Source organism: Gopherus evgoodei, unplaced genomic scaffold, assembly GCF_007399415.2.
Source record: "Gopherus evgoodei ecotype Sinaloan lineage unplaced genomic scaffold, rGopEvg1_v1.p scaffold_45_arrow_ctg1, whole genome shotgun sequence".
Classification (NCBI taxonomy): Eukaryota; Metazoa; Chordata; order Testudines; family Testudinidae; genus Gopherus; species Gopherus evgoodei.
The window spans coordinates 2,029,648-2,041,120 of record NW_022060066.1 but is presented as its reverse complement, the minus strand read 5'-3'; the positions used below and the strand labels follow the sequence as shown (position 1 = coordinate 2,041,120).

Below are 11,473 nucleotides of genomic sequence, written 5' to 3'. Positions count from 1 at the left end.
GTAATCATCAAGTGATCATCCTCTGTCACGTATTCCCAGCTTCCAGAAAATGGAGGCTAGGGACACCATCCCTTGCTAATTGCCATTGATGGACATATACTCCATAAAGATATTTTAATTTTCATCCAAACTTTTAATGTATTTTTTCATTTAAAATGATTTTTTTTGTTTAAAAACATTCAGTTTTAAATTAAAACATTTGTTTGACAGGGTTATTGGTCTAGTGGATGGGGGGAAGTTGTTGATGTGATATATCTTGATGTAAGTCAGGCTTTGACACAAACTACAGAAATGTGGTCTAGATGAAATTACTATAAGGTGGGTACACAAAAGTGTAGTTATGAATAGTTTACTGTTGCACTAGGATGGCGTACCTAGTGGATCCCTGCAGGGCTCAGTCCTGGGTCCAGTCCTGTCCAATATTTTCATTAATAATTTGGATAATGAAATGGAGTCTATGCTTAACCGTAGATGACGCTGATCTAGAAAGGGTTTCAAGCACTTTGGAGGATAGGATTCGAATTCAAAACATCCCTGAAAAATTAGAGAATTGGTCAACAATCAGCAAGATGAAATTCAAGTAAGACAAGTGCAATTTACTACACTTAGGAAGGGAAAATCAAATGCATATCTACAAAATAGGGATACCTGTCTAGGTGGTCATACTGCTGAAAAGGATCTGGGGGTGACAGTGAACCCTGTATTGATTATGAGTCAGCAATGTGATGCAGCTGCATAAAAGGGCAATATAATTTGGAGGTATATTCTATGATTCTGTGATACAAACAGAAGTGTGGCAAGTAAGACAGGAGAAGTAATTGTCCCACTTTACTTTGCAGTGGTGACACCTGAGCTGGAGTACTGTGTCCATTTCTGGGAGCCACACATTAGGAAAGATGTGGACCCACTGGATGGAGTCCAGAGGAAAGGAACAAAAATGATGAAAGCTTTAGAAAACTTGACCTATAAGGAAAGCTTAAAAAAACGTGTGTTTAATCATGAAGAAAGAAGTCTTGGTGGAGGAGCGGGGAAATCTTATAACAATCATCAAATATATTAGGGTCATTATCAAGAGGATAGAGATCAATTGTTTGCCATGTCCACTGAAGTTATGACAGGAAATAATGGGCTTTATTTGAGGAAAAAGAGATTTAGATTAGATATTAGGATAAACTTTTGAACTCTAAGGGTAGTTAAGCTCTGGAACAAGCTTCCAAGGGGGGCTGTAGAATCCCCATCGCTGGAAGTTTGTTTAAATAGGTTCAACCAGAAACTGAAGATTCTGTTTACGAAGATCCCATTTTTTAAGTGAAATTATTTTTTCCTAAAGTCTCTAATCCCTCAAAAATGTTTAAATGGAAATGGAAATATACCAGGGCGTGCTAATAAATTAATCTCTTGAATTTACTGGTTTAGTAATTAAGATGAGGCAAATAGAGAAGAATTTATATATTTTTTCTTTTATAAATGAATATGAACAGCAATACTGGGTCAGACCAATGGTCCATGTAGCACAGTATCCTGTCTTCTGATAATGGTCAGTGCCCTATGTTTCAGAGAGAATGAACAGAACAGAGCCATGTGGAGTGATCAACCCCATTTGTCCAGTACCAGCTTTTAGCGGCTGGAGGTTTCTGAGATCAGGGCACAGGGCACAGAAATAAGAATCTGAACTCTTGTGTTCTATGCCCAGTTGTCTCTCAGATTTGGACAAATCACTTCACCTCCATGACTCCCCTGCAAGGAAAAAAGATTTGTAGGGAAGCGTTCCAGATCAAGCTGGATAAGCAAGAGTCTCAAACTGGTGATTAAGATAAAGCAGAAAGCCTACAAGAAATGGAAGATGGTATTGATCAGTAAGGAAGGCTACCTCTTGGAGGTCAGAAAGGGATAAAGTGAGAACTGCCAATATCCAAGTAGAGTGGGGCCTTGCAAAGAGAATTAAAACCAATAGTAAAAGGTTCAGTTGCCATATAAATAAAAAGAAAACAAGGAAAGAAGTTGGACTGCTTAGCACGGAGGATAGGATAAAGATCAAAGATGATCTAAGCATGGCCTTAGACCTAAAAAAGTACTTTGCCTCAGTTTTTGATAAGGCTAATGGAGAATTTAGGAGTAGTGGCAGGGTGGCTAATGGGAATAAGGATATGGAGGTAAAATTTCCATGTCCAAAGTGGAAGTCAAATTTAAACAGCTTAATGGACTAAATCAAGGGCAGGAGGAAGAGTATTATCTCTATCCAACAATATTAAAGGAATTGATATATAAAATTGCAAGCCCAATAGCAAGGCTCTTTAATGAATCTGTAAACTTGGGGAATGTAACCTATGCGTGAAAAAATTGCTAATATAGCTCCTATTTTTAAAAATACAAAAAAATGACCTGGGAAACTACAGGTCTGTTAGTTTGACCTTAATTGTATGCAAGGTGTTGGAACAAATTTTGAAAGTGAAAGTAGTTAAGGACATAGAGGTTAATTGTAATTGGGACAAAATACAACATGGTTTTAAAAAAGTTTAATCATGGCAGACCAAAGTCATCTCTTTCCTTGAGAAGCCAACTGATATTTTGGACAAAAGAAATGCAGTAGATCTGCGCACCCTGTTTTTCTGTAAGGCATTTGACACAGTTCCACACAGGAAATTCTTAGTTAAATGGGAGAAGTTGGGGATTATTATGAGAATTGAAAAGTGGATAAGGAACCATTTAAAGAGGAGACTACAAGTCATTGTGGAAGGTGAACTGTCAGGCTAGAGCGAGGTTACTAGTGGAGTTCCAATCTTATTTAACATGTTTAATACTGACCTTGGCACAAAAAGTGGCAGTGTGCTAATAAAATTTGTTGAGGACATAAAGTTGGAAGGTATTGCCCATACAGAGAAGCACCAGAATATCATACAACAAGATCTGGACAACCTTGTAAAGTGGAATAATAGTTGGCTGGGATGATTATCTCTTGGCTGGGATGATTTAGTTGGTGTTGGCCCTACTTTGAGCAGGGGATTGGACTAGATGACCTCCTGAGGTCTCTTCCAACCCTGCTATTCTATAATTCTATCTCATTTGGAATATTCTGTGTCCCCTTTTTAAGAAAGATAAATTCAAACTGGAACAGGTGCAGAGAAGAGCCACTAGGATGATCTGAGGAATGGAAAACCTACCTTGTGACAAGAGACTCAAAGAGCTTGGCTTGATTAGCCTAACTGAAAGAAGACTGAGGGGAAATATGGTTGCTCTCTATAAATACATCAGGGGATAAACACCAGGGAGGGAAAGGAGTTATTTAAGTTAAGCACCAATGTGAACACAAGAACAAATAGCTATAATTGGCCATCAATAAGTTTAGGCTTGAAATTAGACAAATGTTTCTAATCATCAGTGGAGTGAAGTTCTGTATCATCCTCTGAAGGAGAGCAGGGGGAGTGGGGGGACTTACTGGCTTCAAGACTGAACTTGATAAATTTATGGAGAGGATGGTATGATGAGACTGCCTACAATGACATGTAGCCAACGTGCAACTGCTAGTGGCAAATATCCCCAATGGCTGGAGATGGGTAACTAGATGGAGAAGTGTTAGGGTTTCCTCTCCACTCTGAACTCTAGGGTACAGACGTGGGGACCCACACAAAAGACCCCTTAAGCTTATTTTTACCAGCTTAGGTTAAGAATTTTCCCAAGGAACAAATTTCTTCCTTGCTTTTGGTATTGCTGCCACCACCAAGTGATTTAAACAAACATTTTGGGAGCCCTACCTCCCCCAAAATACGCCCCCCAAGCGCCTAAATCCCCTTTCCTGGGGGGGGCTTTAGAATAATATCCTAACCAATTGGTTACAAAATGAGCACAGATCAAATTCCCTGGGTCTTGGAACACTGAAAACAATCTTAAAAGAAGTTTATTTAAAAAAAGATAAAAGAATCACCTCTGTAAAATTAGGATGGAAGATAACTTTGCAGGGTAACAAAAAGATTTAAAACCCAGAGGATTTCCCCTCTAGGCAAATCTTTAAAGTTACAAAAACAGGGATAAACCTCCCTCTTAGCACGGGGAACATCCACAAGCTAAAACTAAAGATAACCTAACACATTTTTTTTGCTATTACTTACTATTTTTGCAATATTCAATGCTTATCTTAGGTATGGCTTAGGGAAATGTATTTTCCCTGCCCTGGATCCTTGTTGACTCCAGGAGACCCCGACAATAAACCTTCCCCCACAAATTTGAAAGTACTTTTTTCCCTTATCGGTTCTTTTGGTTAGGTGCCACCCACTTTATCTGAGCTTCTTAATCCTTTGCAGGTAAAAGAGGAATTAACCCTTTACATGTAAAGAAGGATTTTGTAGTACCCTTAGCTCTCTATTTATGATGACAGGAGCGCTCTGAGTTACTACAGAGAATTCTTTCCCAGGGTCTGGCTGATGAATCTTGTCCACATGCTCTGGGTCTAACTCAGGGGTCCCCAGTGCGGTGCATGTGGACGCCATGGCACCTGTGAGGGCATCTAAATGTGCCCGCGTACTAACTGGCGGTTGAGCATCCACCGAAATGCTGACGAATTTCAGCGGATGCTCGACCGCTGCCACGGTCCTTCGTCTGGTGCCTGCCAGACGAAAAAGGGTGGGGACCACTGGTCTAACTGATCATCATATTTGGGGTCAGGAAGGAATTTTCTCCCAGGTCAGATTGGCAGAGACTCTGGGGGGTTTTCACCTTCTTCTGCAGCTTGGGGCATGGGTCACTTGCAGGTTTAAACTAGTGTAAATGGTGGATTCTTTTTAACTTGAAGTGTTTAAACCATGATTTGAGGAATTTGGAAATACTCAGCCAGAGGTTAGGGGTTTATTACAGGAGTGGATGGGGGAGGTTCTATGATCTGTGATGTGCAGGAGGTCCGCCTAGATGGTCATGATGGTCCATTCTGACCTTAACATCTAAGAGACTTGAGACTTAGGTGCCCCTGCTCTACAATGGGAACAATTACACTTGGCTAGTCAACTATTCACTCCACGGTGCCTTCAATCAGGCCTCTAGCATGCCCGTGTGTTGTGTGGATGAATAGTCATTCTCTGCACAATGCAGCTATAAAGAGCTACACAAGTGCTAAGGATCATTATCTGTCTGAAGATTTCAAACAACACTACAGACAGAGGATGGACATTGCAGCTGGGGTATTCAAAGAGCCTAAGGGAGTTTCTGGTGCAGTTTCCACTGAATGTTATGGAGAACTGGGTACCTGACTCCCCTAGATCCCTCTGAAAATACCAGGGTGCAACGATGACCGACCATTTATTCCTCATGCCATAAACTGATGTCTCTCTCAGCTCCGGGAGCAATTGCCTTTGTAAAATGTGACAAATATACATGCAACAGTGGGGTGAATTATAGATGTCTTAAGCATTTGGCCTTGGAAGGTATTTGGAACATTATTCCTAACTATTGTTCTGGTCTATTTCAGACCGTAAGGTTTGAATGGAGATGATTTTCAGAGGCATTGAGTAGAAGACGAGGGTTGTTATGTGAAAGAGAAATGGGGAAGCTATTGGACTGTAAATCTTGGAAGCTGCATCTTTAGTGTTGATTTCTACTGGTTTGTGTCTTTTGTCTTTTAGATTGCAAGCTTCTTGGAGTAGGGGTGGCTTCTGTGCTATGTTTATGCAGTGCCTAGCACAATGGGCCTCCAACCACAGGTGGGGCCTTAAGATTCTACCAGAAGACAACAATAAATAATAAACATAACTGCCATTTTCTTCTTTTTCCCTGTTAATGAGCATTTGATTTGGAATTTTCAAAAGACATTAAGAAAAATGGAAACAAGAATTCCATTTTGTGAAAAATGGCACAGTTTTGCACTTTGTTTTCATTCCAATATGAAACAAAAATGAGATTCAGATTGGGTCCCCTGCATTCCAAACAAGTGCCCTAAATAATGGGATAGAAAGCTAGTTTTTTCCAGGTTTTTTTTTTAATTTAGAAATTTCACTCTGTACCTGAGACACTACTCTGATGAGATTTTCAGCCAAACTTAGTGTGTTTTCATGAACTATTCCAGTTTCAACAAAATGGCATTTTTCAAAAAGGATACAGTTTTCTAGATTTTTTTTTAACCAATCTAGGCACAAGTAACGCAAGCCTGGTTGAAGGTCAGAAGAGTGTAAAGAATTTAGGAGTAGAAATCCTGTCAACTTTCAATGCGACTTGTGCAAAAATTCCAATTCTGTCCTGAGTACAGAGCAAAGTTGTCTTCCAAGGTTAGTGATGAAAAGAATGGGCCAAATCCTGAAACTTTCTCAGGGGTGAGCTGAATGGAGTTGATGCGCAAGACCATTAAGACATGAAAGATACCATGTGATGAACATGGATCCTCATGGGTCTTATAAGAATGATGACTTGAGATCTCATCTTCATTGTGGAAAGATGCACAAGGCAGGATGGTGTTGAGTAGCACCCTTTTCCCTTCTCTTATCTTAGCTGTATTAACAGATTGTGGGGCCTGCACTACTGCGCATCCAAATGTGTGTTCAGTGTGTTTAAATGCCTTATGATCTCTCATGTCTTGACAGATGGACATCATGACTGGTACAGAAATAAGAAATCAAACCAGTGTGCAGGAGTTTATCTTACTGGGCTTTCCAGGCACTTGGTATTTCCGGATGGCCCTTGCTGTGCTGTTTTCTGCGATGTACGTCCTAACGATCCTAGGGAATGTGTCCATCATAGCCCTAGTGAGGACCCACCCACGGCTCCACACCCCCATGTACTTGTTTCTCTGCAATCTCTCTTTCCTAGAGATCTGGTACACCACAGCATGTGTCCCGAAGGCCATTGGCGTCATGCTGGGCACAAGCCAAATCATCTCTTTCACTGTCTGCCTCCTGCAATTGTATTTTCTTCTCTCCATGGGCTCCACAGAATGTTTCCTCCTGGCCATCATGGCCTATGACCGCTATCTGGCCATATGCCACCCATTGCGCTACAACTCCCTCATGAACAGAACTTTCTCTGCTCAGCTGGCTCTTGCCTCTTGGCTGTGTGGGTTCCTGGCTATCTCTGTGCTCATGTCTCTAATATCCAGGTTGCCTTTCTGTGGCCCAAATGTCATCAATCATTTTATTTGTGACATAGATTCCTGGATAGCACTTTCCTGTGCTGATATGCGCCTTGTTGAGCTGGCAACATTCATCGACTCATTCATTATTGTCATGGTCTCATGTGCAATAACTGTGGTCTCCTACATTTTCATTATCTCCACCATCTTGAGAATCCGTGCAGCCCAACGCTGGCAAAAGGCCTTTTCCACTTGCTCAGCCCATCTCACCGTCGTGACTATCTGGTACGGCTCTGCCATTTTTCTTTTTCTCATTCCGTCTGCACAGAACTCACTGGATTTGAACAAAATTGTCAACATCTTTAACACTATCGTAACTCCACTATTAAACCCTTTCATTTACACTCTGAGAAACAAGGAGGTGAAGGAAGTCTTGGGAAAGACAGTCAGTGGACTATTAAGTGGTTTTAGAAAAAAAGAAATTTCATCAAAATGACAAAAACTTTAATTATAATGTCCTGAAGGTAATTGATATAAGAAGCAAAAGGATTAAGTCCTGGATTTTTCAAAGGACAGCCAACTGCTTTTCTTTTGCAATTGCAGTCAGACCGGCAGCCTACCCCAAACCGTGATGTAATATTTCCTTAGTGCATGTTGTTGTGTCTTTGTTTTACAGCTTTCCTCATTTACTATAACAACCTTGACAGATGAGATCCAGTGGGTGGAGGAAACTTTTTTGTGTTGAAGATTCCAAGATGTTAGGTTTGAATGTCACTCAGCAGAATCTGTATGGATGGATCCATTTTTAATTATATGAGGGCCAAGGGAGGGAGGTTTCCAACTTCCATTGGATGATATAAGCCTTACTGCGGCCCTAGGCAGGCTAACATTCGTATGTGTGTGTGGTGGGGAGGTGGGAGAGGGAGGGACACTAGAGCAACCTACCACAGCAGCATTTAATTTCAGAAAAGGAAACTACACAAAAATGAGGAAGTTAATTAAACAGAAATTGAATAGCACAGTCACAAAAGTGAAAGATCAACAAGCTCTATGGAAACTTTTTTAAAACACCCTAATAAAGGATCAAATTAAATGTGTAACCCAAATTGAAAAAAGCAAAGTAAGAGGACCACAAAAGTGCAACCATGGCCAAACAACAAAGTCAAAGAAGTGGCTAGCGGCAAAAAGAAATAGGAAAATAGGAAATTAAATCCTACTGAGGAAAAAAAAAAGAGAATCAACTCTGGCAAGTCATTTGTAAAAGTATAATTTGGGAGGCCAAAAAAGAATTTGAAGAGCATCTAGCTAAAGTCTCAAAGATTAACACCAAATGTTTTTTCAGTACATCAGACAAGAATCCTGTCAAATAATTGGTGGGGTCATTGCACAATTGAGACGCTAAAGGTGCACTCAAGTAATGTCAGGCTATTGCAGAGAAGCTAAATGAATTTTTTGCATCAATCTTCACTGCAGAGGATGTGAGGGAGATTTCCACACCTGAGCCATTCTTTTTAGGTGATAAATCTGAGCAACTTTCCCTGATTATGGTGTCAATACAGACGTTGAACACATTGCTAAATTGAGCAGTCATAAGTTTCCAGGATCAGAAGGGATTCAACCTAGAGTTATGAAGGATCCCAAATAGAACATTGCCCAACTACTAAATGTAGTATGTAACCTGTCATTTAATAAGGTTCTGCGCCATATAACTGGAACATAGCTAATGTGACACCAATTTTAAAGGATCCAGAGACAATTCTGGCAATTACACGGTGGTAAGCCTAATTTCAGTACCAGGCAATTTGGTTGAATCTGTAGTAAAGAATAGAATTATCAGACAGGTGGATGAACAGGATTTGTTTGGGAAGAGCCAACGCAGCTCATGCCTCACCAATCTATTAGATCTGCTTGAGGGGGTTAATGAATATGTGGATAAGGGTGATCTAGTGGACACAGTGTACTTGGACTTTCAGAAAGCTTTTGAAAAGGTCCTTCACAAAATTTCTTAAGCAAACTAAATGGTCATGGAATAAGAGGGAAGGTTCTCTTATGGATCAGTAACTGGTTAAAAGACAGGAAACGAAGAGTAGGAATAAATGGTCATTTTTCAGAATGGAGAGATGTTAATAGCAGAGTCACCCGTGGATCTGTATTGGGACATGTGCCATTCAACATATTCATAAATAAACTGGAAAATGGCATAAAAGGAGATGTAGAAAAATTTGTAGATGATACAAAGTTTCTCAAGATAGTTAAATCCAAAGCTGACTGCAAAGAGTTACAAAGGAATCTCGCAAAACAGGGGGACTGGGCAACAAAATGGCAGATGAAATTCAATATTGAAAAATGCAAAGTAATGCACATTGGAAAACATAATCCCAACTATACACACAAACTGGTTAGATCTAAATTAGCTGCTTCCACTCAAGAAAGAGATCTTGGAATGATTGTGGATAGTTCTCTGAAAACATCCACTCAATGTGCAGAGGCTGTCAAAAAAGAATGTTAAGAATCATTAGGAAAGGGACAGATAATAAGACAGAAAATGTCATAATGCCACTATCTGAATCCGTGGTGCTGCGACACATTGAATACTGTATGCAGTTTCAATTGCCCTATCTCAAAAAAGATATATTAGAATTGGAAATGGTAGAGAAAAAGGCAACAAAAATTATTAAGGCTATGGAACAGCTTCTATATGAGAAAAGGTTTAAAAGACCAGAACTTTTCAACTTTGAAGAGAAAAACCAAAGGGAGTGCCCACTGATTGATTTCAACGGTGGGTTACTGGTCTATAAAATCTTGACTGTTGTGGAGAAAGTGAATAAGAAAATATTTTGTACTCCTGCACATAACACAAGAACTAGGGATTACCCAATGAAATTAATAAGCAGCAGGTTTAAAACAAACAAAAGGAAGTACTTCTTCACACAATCTACAGTCAACCTGTGGAACTCCTTGCCTGGGGATGTTGTAAAGTCCAAAAATATAACTGGGTTAAGAAAATAGATATGTTCATGGAGGATAGGTCCATCAATAGCTATTAGCCAGGATGAGCAGGGATGCAACACAATGTTCTGATTGTCCCTGTCCCTGTCTGCCAGAATCATAGAACATCAGGATTGGAAGAGACCTCAGGAGGCCATCCAGTCCAACGCCTTGCTTAAAGCAGAACCACTCACCAATTACTTTTTTGCCCCAGATCTGTAAATGTCCCCCTTGAGGATTGAGCTTACAGCTGTGAGTTTAGCAGGCCTCTGTTCAAACCACTGAGCTATCCCTCCTCGTTGCCCCCCCCCCTGGAGAAACTGGGAGTGAATGACGGAGGATGGATCACTCAGTTGCCTGTTCTGTACATTCCCACTAAAGCACCTGGCATCAGCCACTGTCAGAAGATAGGATACTGGACTAAATGGGCCATTGCTCTCACCCAGTATGACCGTTCTAATGTTCTTGTGCTCTTAAGCAGAGTAGACCTTATCTGAATATCAGTCAACCAAATAAACACATTCCTGACCAGAGAACATGTTGCAGGAACACACAGAGCTCTTGAGTAACTACATAAATGCATTGCTAACAAGGTGGTAGAGGAACACACAGACCCCTTGTAAAGAGAAGGATAGGATGAGAATATTTTGTTTCAACTGCCAGGTACAAGGCTGGTAACAACCTACTGTAATAAGTAACTTGGTTGTGTCAATATACGAAAGGAAGAGTGTAAGGAGGGATAATAGAATTTGCGCAGGGGACAACATTATGTTGACTGAGTAAATATCTCGTCACACGTGTTAGTAAAACTGTAGCTTAGTGTGTGGTACCATTTGTTGTTGACAATAAACCTAGCCGAGCCTTTGCCACCAAACTGAGTGTTGGTCTTTTTTTTAATCATTAACATCGAGGTCTGCTGAGTCAAAAAGCTGCAAGCTACACTGGTGCAGCCAACACCAGAGCTCCTGGTACAGCACAGGAGAAAAGCAAATACACACAACAGCATTCACAACAGATGTCAGATCCAGTTTCATGGTGACATTTTCAAATGAGCCTGTGGGAATTAATTGCCAATACTTAGTAACACAGAACTGCCCCCATATTGTTCATGAGGAGTCCTCCAAAAAGCTCCTGGCTAAGATCCATGAGAACATCGACTTGCTTCTGTACTCAGATCTCTTCAACCAGTTCATATGCTTTTAGATGCCCTTTCTGGTCACTTATGCAACCACAGGACATGATGACAGAATCTGCTTAGTGTAACAAGTGGTCAGTGAAGATAGTCGTAAATCACGCTCTAGTCACTGACCCCAACAATCTGCTCTTTGGATTTTGACCAGTCAAGGCACATGTGATCTTCCCTGAACTGGTTTTGAATATGACAGGGCAATTGTGTGGCCAAGCTCTTCATATCCAGTTTCTGTAATGACCTGCACTGTA

At 40.5% G+C, this 11,473-nt stretch overlaps 1 protein-coding gene across 1 annotated transcript; it reads left to right on the top strand.

Moving 5' to 3' along the window:
* Positions 1–6,560: 6,560 nt before the first annotated feature.
* Positions 6,561–7,541, top strand: LOC115642780 (olfactory receptor 6F1-like). Its single transcript, XM_030546489.1, has one exon. It carries the CDS (start codon positions 6,561–6,563, stop codon positions 7,539–7,541), a length of 981 nt encoding a protein of 326 aa, XP_030402349.1.
* Positions 7,542–11,473: the final 3,932 nt, after the last annotated feature.